Source organism: Cervus elaphus, chromosome 31 (assembly GCF_910594005.1).
Source record: "Cervus elaphus chromosome 31, mCerEla1.1, whole genome shotgun sequence".
Classification (NCBI taxonomy): Eukaryota; Metazoa; Chordata; class Mammalia; order Artiodactyla; family Cervidae; genus Cervus; species Cervus elaphus.
The window spans coordinates 54,633,780-54,655,450 of NC_057845.1; the positions used below are offsets into that span (position 1 = coordinate 54,633,780).

At 40.8% G+C, this 21,671-nt stretch overlaps 1 protein-coding gene across 1 annotated transcript in view; it reads left to right on the forward strand.

The window, feature by feature from the left end:
- Positions 1–21,671, forward strand: part of TMPRSS7 (transmembrane serine protease 7) — a 45,759-nt gene that overhangs the window by 15,674 nt on the left and 8,414 nt on the right. The window contains 8 exon segments of the mRNA XM_043892869.1: positions 110–148; positions 892–1,120; positions 2,578–2,708; positions 5,131–5,243; positions 12,375–12,481; positions 16,057–16,193; positions 18,066–18,173; positions 20,645–20,755. Coding sequence (XP_043748804.1) covers positions 110–148; positions 892–1,120; positions 2,578–2,708; positions 5,131–5,243; positions 12,375–12,481; positions 16,057–16,193; positions 18,066–18,173; positions 20,645–20,755 — 975 coding nt within the window.

The window sequence follows — 21,671 nt, forward strand, 5'->3', positions numbered from 1 at the left end:
CTGATTGCTTTTAAATGACTGAAAATATTTTTACTAAGCAAAATTCTGACAAACTGATTTCTGGGACTGACAGTTTTGTTTTTTTTTCCTATGTGCTTTTTCATTGCAGCTGGTCTTCGGTCAGACTACGCTTCAACCACAGGATCTGGTAAATTATATCTGTGGTTTCTTCCCTGCCCTTCCTCCCCCTACCCATGTCCCTGCCTACAAATCTATATCCTGTCTGACTGTAACTTTCCTGTTAAAGGTATTTGTTAGTGTTCTTTCAGTTGCAAGTGACAGATGGATACTCAAGCTAGGTTAGGCATGAAAGAAACTTGATTCACTCATATAACTGGGACAGACACAGAGCATGTTGGCTGCAGGCGTGATTGGGTCCAGGTTCTAAGATAAAATACCATCAGGACTCTGCATTTCTGCTTTCTTCTGTTGAGGCTTCATCAGGCGGTTCTTCCAGGGTGGTGGTGTAAATGGCCACCAGCAGATCCACGCTTATAATTTATCAGTTTAGCAACCATGATGGGAAAAAAAGAAAACCTCACCTACATTTCATGATAGTTCCTGCAGAAGTCCTGGCACTGAGTCTCATTGTCTCAAACTGGCTGACATGCCCTCTCCCGAACCAGCTTCTTCGGCTCTGATTGGTCAGTCTGGATTGTGTGCTCACTTCTGGATCTAGGGGTGAGTTTAACCCCAACCAAACCGTGTGGAGGATGGTTTCTCAAAGTAAAATCTAGGGACTGCTATCAGAAGAGATGAGAGTGGATTCTAGGCTGGCAAAAGCAGCAGATATTCTCCATGTGAGCTCTTTTGTTGTTTAGTTTTTATAAAGATTTCTAGAAAAATCATTCCTAAAACAAAACAAAGCAAAACCAAGTGCTGTCTCCGCAGACAAAGGCTGCTCCCAAGACTTCTACGCAGATCACCTGTCTCTCCGCTATCCTCTGGAGATTTCAACAACCTCAGGGAGGCTGATGTGCCACTTCAAGCTGGTGGCCTTAGTGGGCCATCTGATCCGACTCTCGGTAGAGTCTGTCCAGATTGAAGCTGACAACTGTGTCACCGACTCCCTGACCATTTACGACTCTCTCTTGCCAATCCGGAGCACCATCTTGTACAGGTATGATGCAGGCACTCTAGTTGGCAAGTGTAAAGAGTTTTTATAATCTCTCCTTTTGCAATGTCTGGGTTGCCCTTGGATTTTCTTTTAACCATTTTTGTGTATGTTCATGAGGTTAGAGATTGCCCCATGCCTTAGTGAGTGCCCGGTGGATTAGCCAGAGCCTATCAGACACAACGTTTCTTTTCACTTAAGAGCATACAACAGGCAAAATCAGTACAGTGGGAACTTTGCTCAACAGTTTTGATATATAACAGATTTCTGGGGGGTGGGGAACCTTAATTTTACTTCATTACAGTCACAGCAAAGGCCATTGTTTCAATAGAATATTTAAATATGCTCTCCTCCAGGGGATCTTCCTGACTCAGGGATTCAACTCACAACTCTATGTCTCCTGCATTGGCAGGTGGGTTCTTCACCACTAGAGCCACCTGGGAAGCCCGTTTGAATAAATATTCTATTATGATTACATAGCTGTAGAAAAATAAAATTTTTCCTTTTTATAAAGATAACACAATGTTCATTGTGAAAGTGAGGTCAATCAGAGAAAACAATGTCAATTATTTTGCATTTCCATTACCCAGAAAAAATAAGCATTATATTTTTGCATACATTCTTTCATTCATACATGTACATTATTCTACACGTATATACATATACATATCTTAGTATTTTTTACTTACTAGTAGACATCTTTTTGTGAGTGCTGAATAGTTTGATAACCTAGTAATGTCAGTTAGGCTTTATTAAGAATTTGTTATTTTTACTCATTGTGCTAAAAGACATACAAATTATCTTATCATTTTAATAATGTTTATGTATATATAGAATAATATTTTTGTAAGTGTTATTTCTTCATATTTTGGTGGTGAATGAACATGTTAAAAATTCAGTGTCTAAAAATTTGTAATGAAAAGTATTTGTGACTAATTCTCATCCCTCAATCATTGTTATTGGTTTCTTTTCACTATTCCCAAACACAATTAGTCATCATCTCATTTAATCCCCATCACAATGCTATGAGGAGTATACTATTATTATTACTGCCGTTTCAGAGTTGTGAAACTGGCGTTTATGAAGAATTGGTTACTTCATTGCTCAGTTAAGTGACGGAGCTAAGTTTTGAACCCGGTTTTCCCTGGTGAAGAGCTGATGAATTTTGCCATTAAATACCCTTTGGGTATACCTTGTTTGCCCTCAGGAGGGTCCAGTGACAGCCATCCAGGAGAATTCTTCAGTAGTCCCTGGACAAAAGTTTCTGTGTCTGTATCAGCTCCGCTCCCTCTGCAGGGCCCTGTGGGAACTAACTGATGAAGACCTGGCTGGCAAAGTCCCAGATGGAAGAAGTAGCTTACGTCTGCAGCTGGCCCCAGAAAGGTGCAGAATTAGTGGCGGACGAAGGTCCAGCCCTCAACAGCCTGTTAATTATGTGCTTTTGTTTTGTTATCTGGTTTCAGAATTTGTGAACCTGCGAGAACACTAAAGTCATTTGTTTCTACAAATAATCTCATGTTGGTGACATTTAAGTCTCCTCAGGTATGGAGGCTATCAGGAATTCGGGCATATTTTGAGGTCATTCCAGAACAAAGTAAGTCTTTCCCAGTTGAAAAAAGTTACGAGAAATAGTTGTTTTGATAAGATATTCCAGTCATATCTCTCTTGAGGCTGTGTTGTAATACTAGTTGAGACCCTGAGTCAGGGTCTGGTCAGAAGAGGGAGATCTCATTAGCTATTCTAACAGAGAGGATTTAATATAAAGAACTGTTAGCTTAGTGTAGACGTGTGAAAATGGGTATCTCAAAAGGCCAAAAAAAAAAAAATACCGTAAAAACACGAAAACAAAAAGACTGTAAATTATCATGGATGTAACACATGGAGGAAGCAACTACTACTGGTAGAGTTGGAGGAACAAATAAAAGCAATTGGAATGATTACAGTTTAGCACTTGGAGGAGGGGGGTCTGTGGAATGGCCCCTGAGGAGGGGTTCCTGCCTAGCTGGTGTTCGTGTCTATGATTTCGGAGGCAAGTGTCCATTAACTTGGGACCCAGGCCTTTGAGGGCAGGGTGCCTGACAGCTGAGCTGGCATCTTTGAGGGAGACACAATAAAGTGGAGGCTGGAAAACAGCTAACAAGATTGATTCTGCTACAAGGAGGAGAACCTGCAGGGTGAAGTAGCATTACTGGGGTGACACTCCCAGAAATAAGAAACAGACGCAAGTCTTCCCCTCCAGATTTCTAGCCTCTCTTTAGCACCCCTTACTGGCAGAGCCTGTGTACTTGCCTGCTAAGTCACTTCAGTTGTGTCCGACTCTTTGTAACCCTATGGGCTGTAGCCCTCTAATCTCTTCTGTCCTTGGGATTCTCTAGGCAAGAATACTGGAGTGGGTTGTCACGCCCTCTCTAGGGGATCTTCCTGACCCAGGGATCGAACCCGCATCTCTCAGGTCTCCTACATTGGCAGGTGGGTTTTTACCACTAGTGCCACCTGGGAAGCCCTCTGGCAGAGTCTATCAGGAGGTAACAGAGAGAAGTTTGCAGAGTCCCAGACCAGTCTTGCGAAGCAGAGAGGGATGGGTTTGGAGCTGAGGGACAATAGCTCAGCAGAGCACATTCTTTTAGCACATTCTTTTGTGAATTCTCTTTTACAGTAATGCACATGAGTGCCAGGATTCCCAGGTTGTGCTAGTGTTAAAGAACTCGCCTGCCAGTGCAGGAGACACAAGAGATGTGGGTTTGATCCCTGGGCCGGGAAGGTCCCCTGCCGGAGGACATGACAACCCATCCCAGTCTTCTTGCCTGGAGAATCCCATGAACAGAGGAGCCTGGTGGGCTACAGTCCACAGGGTCGCAGAGAGTCGGACACGGCTGAAGCGACTCAACATGCATGCACACAAGTGCCATCCTAGAAAGTGCTTGTGATGCAAAACCCAGAGGTTTTCTAGTGAGCAAAATGTGACCTTTCTCTTCATTCCTCTCTTTTTGACTTGGGTTGAAATAGTCAAACAGAACAGGATGAAAAGAGCCTTCACTGAAACGCTCATGTTTTTGTAACTTGGTTGCCTCGGAAACTGCTCAGATCTTAACAGGTCAGGTTTTGCTGACTTCTTTATGAACATCAACAGAAAGATCAGGATGGGGGGTATGGGAAAGGAGGGAAGAGGATTTGGCTTAAATAGATGGTGAGAGCTACAGATCCATCAATGTTTTGGGGCAGTGGCTCATTTTGATAAATTTTTACAAAACCGAATGTAAACTTAATTTGTTGAACAAAATTGAACTAGATATTTGAGATATTGTTGCTTTGAAAGTTATCTGTAACTCCAAAGGTTAAAAAAAGAATTATAATAGAAATATGGTACTGGAATTTGTCTGTTCACTCAAAATATACTTATTGAATGTCTGTTGTATGCCAGAAACTACTTAGGTGTTAGGGAAATAATAAGAGAAATAGATTAAAAAAATCAGTGCTCTCAGGCAGCTTATATTCCAGCAGAAAGATGACTATATCAGTAAGAATAGACATTTAGATCGTCTTAAAGACGATCTTAAAGATCTTAAAGACATGTTTACATAACATGTTATGTAAACTGGGTATATACTCTTGAATAACAAATACACACTAATTTGAACAAAATTAATTCAGAACTTTAGAAATATATATATATAGTGCTGTATGTCAATATATACATACAGGGTTAATATTTTAATCATAGCTCAATAAAACTGGAAGAAAAAATATATTTAAACCATGTTTTTTAAAGAAAGGAATAGCATCCCATAGCATCGTGTAACCAAAATAAATTATTTGAAAACAAGTGTAGACTTTGAACAGTATAATAGCTATGTATCCTAGGGTACTATTTTTTTTTTTAAAAAGTAGCTTAAATTTCAAAGATAAGCATTTATTGATCAAGAAAATGTGTATTTATAGTTAAAGAAATGTATGCTATCTATTTCTCATAATTTCACAACTGCAAATCACTATGTGTTACTGGATATTTTTTTCAGAATGTGAAAACACAGTGTTGGTCAAAGAAATCACTGGTTTTGAAGGGAAAATTTCAAGTCCATATTATCCAAGCTACTATCCTCCGAAATGCAAGTGTACCTGGAAATTTCAGGTAGCCTAGTTTTACCACTATCTTAGAAAAATATTGTTATCCTATTCTTAGTAGCAATTTATCTCTGAATTTAATTATACTGAACATTTAAATTATTGAAAAGAATGTAGTTTTATAATATTTAAGCTTTATTAAAATATTTTACCTACAACATGCAAGTTTGGTGTAATTTCAACTTGTTACCCACAGATTAATTGCTGTTTGCAACCTGGAGCTTATTTGTCCAGTTTCTTGTTCTGTTTGTACTTAAAAATGCAGGCTTCCCTGGTGGCTCAGATGGTAAAGAATCTGCCTGCAATGTGGGAGACCAAAGTTTGATCCCTGGGTTGGGAAGATTCCCTGGAGAAGAGAATGGCTACCCTCTCAAGTATTCCAGGGGCTTCCCTGGTGGCTCAGATTAAAAGATGCAAAGACATTATTATAGGATCAAGCAACTTATTTTATTATGATAGAGCTCATTTATTATTAATTTTTAATTACTTCATCAGCAAGAATAATTTAAAAAATAAAAATTGAATTAAGCAAGAAATGGCAACCCACTCCAGTATTCTTGCCTGGGGAATCCAATGGACAGAGGAGCCTGGCAGGCTACAGTCCATGGGGTTGCAAAAAGTCAGACACAATTTAGTGATTAAAACAAACAGAAAACATATATATCATTGTATAAACAAATAAGTTCAAGTTTATATGAAATACATACACCTCCTTCTAGTGCTAGACAGGGAGTCCCTGGTTTTTGTTTGTTTCTCTGTTTGTTTTTAAAATCTCAGTCTGTTACCCGTTTTTCCTTCTTCACCTTAATGTTCATGTCAAGGGAGATGGGGCAAGGTGTCACCTTTGCTCTCCCCGCATTGCACATGAAGTCATTCTTGTGAGACCATGAGATGTAGGTATTGTATGTAAGCGGCGAGCCCTGTCTAGTTTGTCTTCATTCCGCACGTTGTTATTAAATGTCTGCTGTGTGTCAGGCAGTATTCTGGACACTCAGATCCATGAAGTCTGACAAACACACACACACACAAGCTCTGCTCTCGTGGCATTCACTATAAAGCAGAGGGAGACAGGTGACAAATAAACAAGTTAAATGTGTAGAGGTCCATATAGTCAAAGCTATGGCTTTTCCAGTAGTCATGTGCAGATGTGAGAGTTGGAACTAAAGAAGCCTGGCGCTTCAGAATTAATGCTTTGGGATTGTGGTGCTGGAGAAGACTCTTGAGAGTCCCTTGGACTGCAAGGACATCAAACCAGTCAATCCTAAAGGAAAACAACCCTGAATATTCATTTTAAGGACTGATACTGAAGCTCCAATACTTTGGCCACCTGATGCAAAGAACCGACTCCTTTGAAAAGACTCTGATGCTGGGAAAGATTGAAGGCCAAAGGAGAAGAAGGTGGCAGAGGATAAAACAGTTGGATGGCATCACCAACTCAATGGATATGAGTCTGAGCAAACTTCAGGAGATGGTGAAGGACAGGGAGGCCTGGTGTGCTGCAGGCCATGGACTTGCAAAGAATCGGACACAATCAAGCAACTGAACAACAGCAACAAAAATGTATATAGTGCATTCCACGATGGTAGAATGCTGTGGAGAATGAAGCTGGGGAGGGGCTTTGTAGTGGAGTGGGGGTCGGGGTATGAAAGGTAGAAAGTCAGGGATTTGTTGTCTGAAATAGGATGGTCAGGGAAGGCCTCACTGCCAAGGGGACATTTGCACAGAACCCTGAGACACAAGGGAACTAAACTGGTGTGGGCCAAGGGCAACAGTGCTGCCGGCAGAGGGGAACACTGACACAGAGGCTCCCAGGCAGGAGCCTGCTGACTGCACGTGCAGGGTGTGTGCAAGGTCATAACCGTTAAATACGGAAATAATTTTATTATACCCAAATCTGTACTTGGTGTCAATGTCTTGCCAGCATGCATCCTTAAATTATTTTTTAATCATTATCATAAACATTTAAAATATATTTAAGACATAAAGATGCTGAACTCTGGCTTACTGTCAGATTTTCGGTGCCTCAGGGAAGCAGAAGCTCAGAGCCTCAGGTGGCTAGCTAGTATGAAGGTGGGGGAGGTGGGAAGAGTGGAAGAGAATATGAGAAGGGTTGGGGAAAGAGGAGGGAAAGACATCAAATATGTCTCTTCAATCTCCTCAATGAACAGTTATCTTCTTTATAATATCTAGAACAAGAAAGGGGCTTCCCAGGTGGCGCTAGTGGTGAAGAATTTGCCTGTCAATGTAGGAGAGGCAGGAGACACAAGAGATGCAGTTTCCACCCCTGGGTCGAGAAGATTCCCTGGAGTAGGAAATGGCAACCCGCTCCAGTATTCTTGCCTGGGAAATCCCATGGATAGAGGAGCTGGGAGGGCTATAGTCCCTGGAACTGCAAAGGGTCAGACATGACTGCATGACTAAACACACAGAACAGGAAAGACTCCATTCCTAAAACCTCCAGGTGATTTTGAAATCCCTTTCGAGATAAAACAACTATTGATCCCACGTATAACTTAAAAGTTCCTAAACATTACTGTGATTAAGCTTTAGTTTAAGGTACAAATAAAAATATCCAGTCACTTTCTGTTTCACAGAATCAAGGGTTAGAAACACTAAATAAAAGGAAATCTTTAAAAGGAAAAGAGCCTGGGGGTGGGAAATGGGAAATGAGAGACAGGAAATATTGGGAACAGACTTCTGGGATGACGCCATTCCCCAGAGATCAAGGTCAGTTGTTCTCAGCATGAAGGTTAAATAAAGCTGTTCCTTCCTTGGAAAGCTTTGAGCAGCCACCAATAGCTGCATGAGAACACGTTTCTGAATGGAAATCCTGTAAAAAATAATTTGTCACCTGCAAAATAACTTTGTATTTATTAAAAATGGTTAAGAACCAGATGACGTAAGTAACAAAAATATTGACTCAAGTCATGATAAACCTTTTTTACGCAAAAGTTACTTATGTTATCCACAGTCCTTCTTAATGCCTGGTTCAATTTTCAAATCTACTGAAGAACAATCAATTCCCTTCGCCAACTCACTTTCAGCTGAGTTTTTAAGGTCTTATTTATCTGAGAAAGTTTAACTCTTGCTCCAACTTAAAGCCCATCTGATTCTTCTCCCAAGCTCTCCTGTTCATTCTGTAAACATTTGTAGAATGTCTGCTACATGTCAGGCACTGTACCTGTACAGGGTTGCCTAGTAGCAAGGTGACCAAAGTCCTTGGCAGAGCTTGCAGACTACAGAGGAGGGAGATATTAAATCAGAAAAACCAAAAAAGAACTTTGAGATTATAATATGTTGTCTACTTTTGTTTAGGGTGCTTAGTGGCATGGACTTTTTGTGACCCCATGGGTTGTAGCCCACTAGTCTCTCTGTCCATGGGATTTTCCAGGCAAGAATACTGGAGTGGGTTGCCCTGTCCTTCTCCAGGGGATCTTTCCGACCCAGGGATTGAACCCACGTCTCTTATGTCTCACTAGTGCCACCTGGAAAGCCCCACTTTTGTCTAGTACTTTAGTGCTTTCAGCACAAATACATTTTGCTCTTCAAAATGTAGCTCTGATGTAGGATAGATACTCTAGTTATGGTTTACAGATAAGAAAACAGAAATGGAGGCAAACCATTTGCCAGAAGCCACTCCAGTAGCGAGCAATCCATGTGGAATTAAAAGGAATCATACTTCCTCCATAAATAAATTCGGCAGCCCCTCCTTTTCTGGGCTAAAGAAGGCAGAAAGCCAAAGAACTGATGCCCTCAAACTGTGCTGCTGGAGAAGACTCCTAAAAGACCCTTGAACAGCAAGGAGATCAAACTATTCAATCTTTTTTTTTTTTTTTTTAATTTTTTTATTAGTTGGAGGCTAATCCAAACTATTCAATCTTAAGGGAGAGCAACCCTGAATATTCACTGGAAGGACTGCTAAAGCTGAAGCTCCAGTATTTTGGTCATCTGATGCAAATAGACAACTCATCAGAAAAGTCCCTGATGCTGGGAAAGATCGAGGGCAGAAGGAGAAGAGAATGTCAGCGATGAGACGGCTAGATGGTATCACTGATGCAATGAACATGAACTTGGGCAAACTCTGGGAGATGGTGAGGGACAGGCAGCCCTAGCATGCTGCGTTCCATGGGATTGCAAAGAGTAGGACATAACTGAGCAAGTGAACACAACAACAACGAAGATGTTCAACTTCCCTGTGTGTCGGCAATCACTTATCTGAACATTCACCTCCCTCTCTCTTCTGTTCCCCGCCCCCAAAATAATCAGTTTTGTTTTAGAGTCTCAGAAGCAAAGAAAGGAGCTGTCTTTTGAGTTGTTTTACCACAGATGTTATCAGCCCAACACCCTATACAATTAGGTATGTTCTACCAGATATAAGCAGGGATCACCATGGGCCATGGGAGTTCACCTCCTCAGATCAGATGGGATTCCCAGAATGAAGCCTCTCTTCCATGCTTCTGTGGCAAGCATCTTTGCTGCAGAATTCTCCAGTGTTCATCTGAAGTTCATCTGAGCTGTGTGTACACAACTGTTGGCAAGCTAGGGGTGATTGAAGATAAGGCATGTCCTGCATTCTGTCATCATCTTTGACTAGAGAAATATTTAAATACAGCAGGCCCAGATCAGACTTCCTCCCCTTAGTTGGTTAAAGGTCACAAAGCAAAGGCAGGGGCTGGGCAATGGGAACAGAGTATAGAACGTAGAAGGAGATAGCGTGCTTAGTAGATTGTTCCTATTTCTTATCCATTTCTCAAAAATAGCTTGCAATGCTTTGTCAAAATGCACCTTGTCCCTCCGTTTACATCAGAGTGATATCACTAGTGCTTCTTGTTAATCTGAGTATGAAAGCGGAAAGTGTGCCGTGCTGTGTCAGTGGGATCAGCGTGCAAGGGGACATATTTCCTTCCCCTGCAGACAGGCTTTGTGCTGGGGAGAGGGGTAGTGGTGCCTGTAAATCCATTTTTGTTTCGGTGCCCTGGAACAGTGAAAATGCCTAAGCGAGTTTCTTGGTGGAGGATTACACTGGAATATGTTCTTATGACATACAATTTAATTGATTCCTTGAAGAGTTTACTGTCTCTCAATTTGCATCTTTTTTTTTTTTTTAGTATAAAGAAAGTCAGATGACGAGTGGAAAAAATGTGATATGTGTTTTCATTAGTCTTATGGTGAATAAAAAACAACCCTGTTCCTTTTGAGTTCCCAACATGGATCTCTAGTTGGGACTAAGAAAAAGGAGGCCTTCAGAGACATGCAGGACTAGTTTGGACATGCAGGATTAGTTCATTTCTTAACCTTGGGAAAGTTACTTGTCTTTGGTTATTTTAGATTTCTTCTTCTGTAGGATGGGTATCATACTACCTGCCTAACAGTGATGTTGTGACATTTAAATCAGAATCATAAAGTACCCAACTCCTTCCCTCTCAAAAGTAGGCTAAGGGGGAAAATCTACATTTAAACACACATTAGAAAGAAGCACACCACACAGCAAAGAAACTGTAACATGAAATATGACATAATTGAAAAACCAAATGTCTGTCAGAGAAATAACAATGGGCAAAATTCATATGTTAAAAGAGCAAGACAGTAAGATTGAATCACAAAATATTGCCTAAAACTTAACTATATGCTGTTTTTAAAAGACAAAATGAATTTAAAAGGTGATTTAATAAAGCTGAAAATAAAACTAGGTAGTTATACCAGACCATATAATCAATAAGAAAGCAGGGATCTCAACCTTAACGCCAGACAATACTGAAATCAGGGCATTCAGTGAGAAAAGGAAGGCAATCTACAGTTATAAAGAGGGCAATCCACATAAGGATCTAAGCACTACAAGTATTTATGCACCAAAGGACCTAGTGTTATTACTTGTAAAACTTACAGGAAGTACGAAGAGAAGTGGAGAGTGCTTCAGTAAGAGGTTTTCCTTTTTCTTGGCTCATTACAGAGGCAGCGGGGGCAGGGGTCAACAAATAAGGCTAGGAAGAGTATTAAATCATACAAATAATAAGTTTGGTAATATATGTATAAACAGAAATTACCCTCCGTTTCAAACTGACCTTGGAGACTTCATACATTTGATCACAACAAAATTCTTGGTAAACTAAAAAGTTAAAAGCTACATTGCAATAAATAATCTCTTATCTAACTTGGATAGAATTAAAACTTGAAAATGCTGCTGCTGCTAAGTCGCTTCAGTTGTGTCCAACTCTGTGCAACCCCATAGACAGCAGCCCACCAGGCTCCCCCGTCCCTGGGATTCTCCAGGCAAGAACTCTGGAGTGGATTGCCATTTCTTTCTCCAATGCATGAAAGGGAAAAGTGAAAGTGAAGTCGCTTAGTCGTGTCCGACTCTTAGTGACTCCATGGACAGCAACGTACCAGGCTCCTCCATCCATGGGATTTTCCAGGCAAGAGTACTGGAGTGGGTTGCCATTGCCTTCTCCAACTTGAAAATAAGGAAGCCAAAATTCTACTCCCTAAAATGTGAGAACTCTCTCTTAATCTCTGAATCAAAGTGAACATAAAACAAGCATTGTGGCATATCAGATGTGATGTATGTGCGTAGCATTCAATGCCACAACAAGGCCAGTTGCATTGTGTGTGTGTGTGTGTTCACTTGTGCATGTACCAAATAGGTAACTGCTTCTTTTATTTAATCTTTTCTGAGAATGGGGATGACTCATTTACTGCCTTCCAAAATACTAAGGTTTAATAGAAAGAGGATATTGATTCATTCTTCCTTTTTCTAAAGAATCAGAATAGTGTCTTAAATAAACTATGTCATTATTGTATTTAGGGAGGAAAGTGTGTATACTTGCTAACAAGTGGGTGTTTTCAAAGTTGAGCTCATTTACTAGGAGGAAGCAGAAAAGTAGAGATGAACTAATGCATCTACTCTAGGTCACCTGGGTCATCACACTGCTGCCTCACAGCAGCTCCCTAAGCCCTGGGTGGTTCACGTCTGTCTCTCATTTTCTCCTTAGGTAGGTTTGTTCAGGGGGACTGGTCTACTTCACCAAGTGCCACAGGGCACAAGGCCAGGGAGTGAGTTCTGAGTAACAAAATCTTAGTCTGAAACATATTCTTCAATTGAGTCATTTTTCTGACACTGACTTACCTTTGTTTTTCATAGTCTCCCCTCTCAACTCTTGGCATAGCATTGAAATTCCATAACTATTCAATAACCAAGAAGAGTATGAGAGGCTGTGACCATGGATGGTGGGAAATTAATGAGCACATGTAAGTGTTTACGGTATGTGAAGAATTTAATGAAAAGCCTTGTCCAGAAGTTCAAAGCCTTGGATTCCTTTTCTCCAAAGAGTTTTCACTTTGCTATTTACAGACAGGGGAACAGAAAATACAGGAGTTAAGTAATTTTCTCTCGGTTGCTCAGCTCGTAAAAGATTAAGCCAGGATTCATAAATCCCTGTTTCCATCACTGCTCCATGCTGTTGAGATATGGATATACATACTCCGTACTTCACAAAAATAATTGGCAGATAAACCATTGCAGTCCTGAAAGAAAATAGTAAAGAGAAGCCTTGGTGATTATAAAAGCTAGAAACCGTGAGCCAATTCTGTGCAGTAGGAGAAAGAAACTGAGAGAAATCTAGGTGTCTGGGCTTCTTGAATTGACCTAGTAGGTCCTCACTCTTTCCCTTACTTCATTCTTTAGCTGTTCCTACTGTTTATATGCTTCTAAAGTTATAATAGGTCTCATATCTTAAAAAATTACAGGATGCCCTGTTTTTGCCAACTAGCTTCTCAGTTTACTTTAAGGATCCTTGTGAAATTAGCCTGAGAAATCCATTTGCTGACTCTTTGCTTCTTGTTCTTCCATGAATGAAACCTTCCCTTCCTATATGATTTTCCTGAGTAAACTTCTTCGATTTTCTTTAGACTCTTAGATGACTTTCTAGGAGACCCAGATTTGATACCTGGGTCAGGAAGATCCCCTGGAGGAGGAAATGGCTACCCACTCCAGCATTCTTGCCTGGAGAATCCCACGGACAGAGGAGCCTGATGAACTAAAGGCCAGGGAGTCACATAGAGTCAGACACTACTGAGCGACTAACACTTTTACTTTCATTTTCTGCTTGTTTTAAAGGCTTTCTTGGATCCATTATTAATGTGTGGCCTGTACTCCTTTGGAAAGTATTTTTGAATCAAGAGTCTATTATGTAAGAGGCAGAAGACCTAGGTTCAAGTTGCAGCCCTGTTATTTAGTAGCTATATTAACTAGGACAAATTATTTAATTGCTTTGATTGTCAGTCTGTAAAATGAGGTAAGAAGGTGGAGTTTTTCGGTAAGCATTCAGTGAAATGATGCTTATCATACATCAAAATATATTAACTATGATTAATATGACTAAGATTGCTAAGGAAAAGACATCAGATGCATAAATACTTTGGAATATGCCCCAAGGCTTTAAAGATACAGCATTTTGGTATTTAATCAGAGGTCCAGAACACAAATCTTTACAAATCTTTTGTAAGCTTATATGCTTAAAGCAGCGCTTTGAAAATGGGATACTTCCCCCACCTAAGTAACAACCCCTACCACCCACGATGTATTGCTGCCAAAATATGGACAGTTTCCTCCCACAAATACCGGGAAAGCTTTCTGCCCTCAATACTTCTCCTGAAGGGCCAGTTCCTCCCCTTGTCTTGTGGGTTGGCTGAAATCCTATCAGATTCTTTTGATGCTAGCAATACCCAAAGGATTTTAAATGCCAGCCCTTTTCATTATCAGTTCTTTTCATCAGAAAGGCTCTAATTGAACTAATTTCTGACACTTTGCTGCTAAGTAGCCTAAAGGCTTTGGATCTAGAGTAGGGACGGAAGAAAAAGTAATGCTGATACCCGGAAGCCTGGTGATCCTAAATTTAGAGAACACAGGGGTTGGGTGTGAGTGTCCAAGGCAGCCAGAATGCAGTATACAAAGCTGAGAAAGGAACGGCTTCCCACAAAGCTTTTGTGCAACCAAGTTCCTGAGAGGAAGGCAGTTGGTTGGTTAGAAAGTGTAAAGGTTTAGTATCTGTTGAACTCTATCCTAATCCTATCTCTTCTTATTTGCTATTTGAACTTTAACAAATTACTTCACCTCTTACATCTCAGTTTTCTTACCTGTCACTCATCTGTCCATGTAAACTAACACTTGCTGGGTTTCTCAGTCTCTCACTTTATTTTACGTTCATTTCATAAACTACCACTGTCAGTTCAGTTGCTCAGTCGTGTCTGACTCTTTGCGACCCCATGGACTGCAGCATGCCAGGCCTCCCTGTCCATCACCAACTCCTGGAGTTTACTCAGACTCATGTCCATTGAATCAGTGATGCCATCCAACCATCTCATCCTCTGTCATCCCCTTCTTCTCATGCATTCAATCTTTCCCAGCATCAGAGTCTTTTCAAAAGAGTCAGTTCTTCGCATCAGAACTATCAGTATGCTCATCTTTGGAAGAAAACTCTAGTACATGTTAAAATCACTATGAGATACTGATACAATCACTGTGATATTAGAATGCATGATTCTGATTCCAAGATGAACACCTAGAGTAGACTCTGGACCCAAGAGCTTGACTCAGCTCTTAGGTACCTCTTGGATGCTGGCTCCCACTTAGCCAGTTGGGCCCTTACAGCTCCTCATATCCCCGGAGCTGATATATTCACCCATCAGCTCCTGAACTTCAGCCAAATGCAAAAAATTCTTTCTGAAATATACATGAATGCTTTGAACTATGGGGCTTCCCTGATAGCTCAGTTGGTAAAGAATCCACCTGTAATGCGGGAGACCTGGGTTCGGTCCCTGGGTTGGGAAGATCCCCTGGAGGAAGGGAAGGGCTACCCACTCCAGTATTCTGGCCTGGAGAATTCCATGGACTGTATAGTCCTTGGGGTTGCTAAGAACTGGACACAACTGAGCAACTTTCACTTCGCTCACTTTGAACTGTGAAATGATAGGCTCTTCCCACTGAATAATAGCATCTGATCCATGGAACAAGTGTGGTTCCCAAATGCTTTGCGGACCTGGAGCGATTTCCATTCACAGATTCCAAAGGAGAATGACCTCCCTCAAACCTAGTGTTTACTGGTTCCTTTTGGAAACTTACACATTTCACCTGGAAAAGTCTTGACCACACAGGGCAGAGCCTAACTTACCGTGGGTACCCAGTGTATTAATGATTATACTTCATGTTCCGCTAACCATAGTGCTCAGATAATAAAAACTAATAATAGGAGGGACATTTTCTCCTAGCTGATGAGAAGTAAGAAATTGAAGTAGGGAAATATTGCAGATAGATATCACTATTTTGAAATTTTGCCAAGGACAAGCCCTGAAGTTCACCAGAGTTTAATTTAGACTGAAATATTGTTGTCTTTTAAGTGTTGCTGGAATTTTTTGCATGCTTTTAATTTTAGTTGATGGATTTCACTCTGTTCTGTAGAAAGGTCTGAAGCTGAACAAAGTAGGCAATTCTTTTTTGTTAGGCAGTTATATATATGCTGAAAGAAGAGAGAAGACTAAGAGATATAAACCCATATTTCTTCCAGTTTTAAGTATTGGTGAGGAAAGTAACAGATAATAACATTTAGAGCACTGCTATTGTTTTATTTAGCAAGGGAGAAAATCGAGGGGACAGAAGTGACTCAATCATAATCACTTAGCGTAGGATGGATGACTACCATCAGACTACCATCAGCGTTACTATAAGCGACTCTGTTTATGAAGCTCAGATGACCAAAGTATCAGTCAGTTTGGTCACCAAGCAGTTAACACAGTCTCAAGCTGTGTGCCCCTAACCCTCGCTGGCGGTACTGCGGCTCCCACACGGATCACCAGACGATTCTCCGAGAGCCCAGCTCTCTGGCTCACATTCAGCGGCAGTGCAGTTCAAGGCTTTCGGACAGGCCGCTTTCGGTGGAATATGGCAGTTACAACATCAGCCAACGTAAGATGGAGATCAGTCCCTTAAGAAACCGTAACGAAAGGTTAAACAGAGGCCAACATTTTATGACTCTAAACTTTGAGAATTTAAGGAATGAAAACTGCTTCTTTACTTCTGCTATTGACTAGCATATTTTTATAATAATATTTAAATAAATATATAGTAGAAACAAAATATATGATAAATAATACATACAATTATGTATTTATTCTGCTGAAGTTTAAATTATAGAAGAAATAATATAATTGCTTGTTATAATTGAAAAATAGTTTCTTACATTGTTCCTGAAATATCAGACAATTTCTTGATTCATTGTTCTTCTCGCCATCCATAATTTTTTGTAAATATGAAGTTTACATCATCATTTGGTGGATTGAAGGGCAATAGTTGCAATTCACTAAGACCTCTGATACACAGGGAGAGCTGGCCATTCAAGGAGTCCAAATGCCAACCTTCAGAATGTTGAACTTCACACTGAGAACTACTGGAAACATGGCCAGGAAGCGGTCAGGGGAAAAGGCAATGTCTGAGGGAGTCATTAGTGCTGGAGAGAGTAGACCCTGACTGAGGAAATTCATGACCTGTTTTAAAAGCAGGGAAAGTAAGGGTTAATCACTTAGGAATCCATGAGGTTAAGACTTGAGAGAAAGCTCAGTTAGACCCTTCCATCTCTGCCAATACTAATATACCTCCTTCTGGATTCAGAATCTTGCACTTCTGAATATCAGAATATCACAGTCACCAGTGAGGACAGAGGTAAATAGTAAGCTATCTTATTTTTAACTATTTTTTCGAATGATGAATCTTTTCTAGGAACTCATCCTTTCCATTGTGTGCTATTGAGACAGTGGTTGACCTGACCATGCCCTATTCCTATTCATCTGCCCAAAGCATAGACTAGGTAGCTTATACAGAACAGAAATTTGCTTTTCACAGTTCTAGAGGCTGGACATCCAAGATCGTGTTCCAACTTGGTTGAAGGAGGGCCATCTTCTGGCCTCAGACTTCTCATTAAGTCCTAGAGTGATGGAAGGAATGAGGATGCTCTGGGCCTATTATTGAAATAAAGGCACTCATCTCATTCATGAGGGCTCTGTGTTCATCATTTATCACCTCCCAAAGGCCCCATCTCCTCCTACCATCACTTGGGGCATTAGGACTTCAACATATCAATCTGGGGGTGAAGAACACAGTCCTTTAGACCATGGCAGAGAAAAAACATTCATTATTACTATCATGATAAGCTACAAGCCCAGGAGTAAAGATTCTGGGCCAGGCAGGCAATGAATCTTTGATGAGTAGGCTGGTTGAAGTGCCTTAGAAGTCCTGAGTTTTGAGAACAGTTGTTAATCTCTCTAGGTCCAACCTTTAAGATCAGTGGTTACTAATACATTTTATGGCAGAGATCACTTGAAAATGTAATTAAATGCACAGACTCAGAATGATGTATCTGATCATAGAGGATTCAGCGACACCAGAAAGCCATTTAAATTCCCCAGAAACCCTAAAGACTGTACTCTGAGCCTACTAGATTCGAAGTCATGCTCCAGGTTTCTCTTTCTTTGAGTTTGGGATAAAGCCAAGACTCACATCCTTGCTGAGTCAAGGGTAGAGATGTAGGAGTCTGATTGTACATGGTGAACTGGATGCAGTGTTGACTCAGCTTCTTGTGGATTCATTTGCTTTCTTTGCTGTCTTAAATTCTCCCTTTTGCTCTTTCAAATATCAGCTATAGCTTTGCTTTGATGGAAAAATTGTATTATTACTATTGCCACATTGCTACTCACGTCACTTAGCAACTCACATTTCTTTGTTAATGTGGTCTGGTGCATTTTAGGGACCCACACAAGATTTCCTATTTTTTGTTGTCTCTAGCCTGTCCTGTTGGATCTTCTAGATGCTCCTCTGGTTTGTGCGTCCCTCAAGCCCAGTGATGTGATGGAGTAAATGACTGCTTTGATGAAAGCGATGAACTCTTCTGTGGTGGGTATTCAAGCTTTTATTATGACTTTTCTTAGGAATAAGTGGCTTGCCAGGATCATTGTTGGCACTGATATATATCCTGGTCTTTGTAGCTGTTGTCTATTACCACATAACAAACTACCCCGACCCCCACCCCCAAACTCAGTGACTTGGGACGATCATTTGCGCCAGATCATCCCTCTGCGGGTTGTCTGAGGCATGACTGATCTAGGCTGGGCTCAGCTGGGTGTCACTGCCTAAACTGTGGTCCTCCTGGGCTTGGTTCTTCTCACGCTGGAGTCCGGTCTACTTCTCATGGTTCTTTTCCTTGTTGAACTAGTGGACTGGCCACAGCAGTGGTAGAAACAAAGGCGGGGTGACCAAAAATGCAAGTTTCCTGTTAAGTCCTGGGCTTGGAGCTGGAACAGTATTACTTGTATCATATTCCATCAGTCAGATAATGAGGCCATAGTCAAGGGGCAGGGCTGGGACCATGGCAGAGGTGGAGGCGCATAATACTATTATAGGGAGTGAAGACCTGTGGCTAATATTCAATCCACCACAATGTTAAACGTGGTCCCATTTTAAAGCACAGATCTTTCCTCTAAAAAGAAGTTCAGAATCTGCGGAGAAGTAAACTATCTCAGAATGCTTGTTTATGGAGTACAGGTGTTGAAAATAAAAAGAAAAAGATTTTTTTTTACCTGTATAGTTTACATCAATATCACATTGGTGATAATTAAATGGTGGGGTATTGGATATTATTATTTTGGGCAGAGAATCTCTGATTTGGCTTTTCATTACTATTTGCACATCATTTCTGAATCTATCTCCAGTTTTAGGGAGCAATATGGGAAGAATAGTTCACCAGATCATATGACGCCACTGGCAACGCTTTCTTCTGAAGAGCCAGAGTTTGGGACTTCCCTGGTGGTCCAGTGGCTAAGACTCCACACTCCCAGTGCCGGGGACCTTGGTTCGATCCCTGGTCAGGGAACTAGATTCCATAAGCTGCAACTAAGCGTTTGAATGCTGCAACTAAAGATCATGTGTGCTGCAACCAAGGCCTGGTACAGCCCAAATAAATAAACAAATATTAAAAATAAATAAAGATCCAGAGTTTAATACAATTGCTATGGTGATGCTATTTAATCTTTTTCATATTTTAGAGAAATATAAATAACTGAAAACTTATGTTCATAAAAAAATAACCTATGACTCTACACCTTTTTTTTTATTGGCAAAACAAAATAAAACCCTCTTAACTTAGGCTTCACTAACAATTCAAATCTATAGGATCTTCTATTTCTTAAGAAAACATTTACTATTATATAGGGATTGAGGTTGCTTTTGTTTTTTATGTTATTATTCCCTATTAATGTGTCACTTGATGCTCCAAGTGAAAGTGATTATTGTTACTTTGTAACAAGAACCGTGCTTTAGTAATCATCATCTCTCATCATGTCATGTTGTGAGCTGTTCTCTAGGAGCTGACTAGGTTACCAGCTACTCTCAGAGTAGATATACGACAGCAATGTCCTCCTTTCTGCTCCCCTCAAGATGTACCTCTGAAAAAACAAGAGCAGATAACACAAATAATGACTTCTCAAAAAAAACAGAAATGTCTAAGAAATTATACCTTCTAAGAGTGCTCATCAATATGTTGTATCTGTCATTGGTTTAAAGGAAATTCCTGAAAATATTTCAAAGAAGAAAAATTATAATACATTTATATTGGTATTTCCTAACTCAGGAAATGAATGTCTCCAGGATAAAATAATTTTAAAGAAGAGTTTTCCTTACCAAGAGACTACAAGTCTGTTGTTTCTTGAGATCTCACATTCACTAATGTATTCAGTAACTTTTTGTGAGCACCTACTATTTGATCAGGCTTCCCTGGTGGCTCAGTGGTAAAGAGTCCGCCTGCCAATGCAGGAGATTGATCCCTGTGTCAGGAAGATCCCCTGGAGAAAGAAATGGCAACCCACTCCAGTATTCTTGCCTGGGAAACCCCATGGACAGAAGAACTTGGTGGCCTACAGTCCTTGGGGTCACAAAAAAGTCAGACACGACTTAGCAACTAAACAAGAACAACTGCTTGATCAAACACTTGGAGTACAGAGATGAGTAAGACAAAGTCCTCAACCTCAGGATACTCCATCTTGTTTAGGAAGGTGAACAAGTTCAATTTAGCTAACAGCTTATGATTTTTATTTTCCTTAAAATCTTATGATACATTTAATTGTAATTAAATAAACCACCAAAATGTAATACATTTACGCACAGCAAAAGTCAGATCTGACAAACTCAAAGTGCAAAGAGTTACCCCAAAGCTTAAACATCTACTTTTCCTCTTGGAGCTGTCAGTTTTGAGAAAATACACATTTTGTTTTAAGTCATCTTAACCACTTGCGTGTTTATAGGGGCACTGCTGGTCCTCAGGGTCCCGCTGATGTCTCAGGCTCACCCGCTTCTGTCTGTTCTCCTTCCAGTGACTCTCAAGCCTTCCTGCAATGCCAGCTCCTTCAGGCAGCACAGCGCCCTGACCTGTGACGGCTTCCAGGACTGTGAGGACGGCCGGGACGAGCAGAACTGCACTCACAGTGAGCGGGAGTGCTCTGCGCTCTCCTCTTCTCCCTAGCACACTCTTCTTTTTTTTTCAACTTTCCCATTTTATTTTTTTAAATTTATTTTAAATTAATTTATTTACTTCAATTGGAGGCTAATTACTTCACAATATTGTGGTGGTTTCTGCCATACATTCACATGAATCAGCCATGGGTGTACACGCCTAGCACACACTTCTAAGCCAAAATCAAAATATCTCTGTTGAGCTAGGGCAATCGACTTGTCCTAGTTTTCCCATTGAAAGTCTCAGGTCCCAGGAATCCTCCTGGGCCCAGATAAAATGGATGAGTTGTTCACTAATTGAGGTGGCGTCTGCGCGCGCATGCGTGTGTGTGTGTGTGTGTGTGTGTGTGTGTGTGTATAGAGAGAGAGAGGAAAAGAGAGAGAGAGAATACTGGAAGATTTTCCTGGCTGACATAATTTTAATGCTACTCTTGACTAAAATATACTGTGGATCTGATATAGAGGGATGTGCCAGATATTGTGATTGGGTATAGTCTATCTAGCCCCTACAAAAACACACACAGCCAGGGTTGTGAACAAGTGTGCTGTATATTCACAAAATCTGCCCATTCCCCCTCCAACGGTATAAAAGGACTGAGTATTATTTTTGCTTTAAGATTTTCCTGGAGAACAAGACAAAGTAATGGCAAAGAGGTCATTAAGCCACTGACACAGCCGACTGCTTGGCATCTCCCTTACGTGGAAGAAAGGAGAGGCTGTTGGATTGATTCTGAACTAGCACCTGCCTGCCTTTCAGAGGCTCTGCTGAGACGCAGGGACGGGACCCTGTGGGGTTGCTCCAGTTCCCTCTGCCATGAGCAGCAAATACTGACCCTGTGGCCAAGCCATCCTTGGTGGACAGAGCTCAGTGTTACTCACTCAAATCAG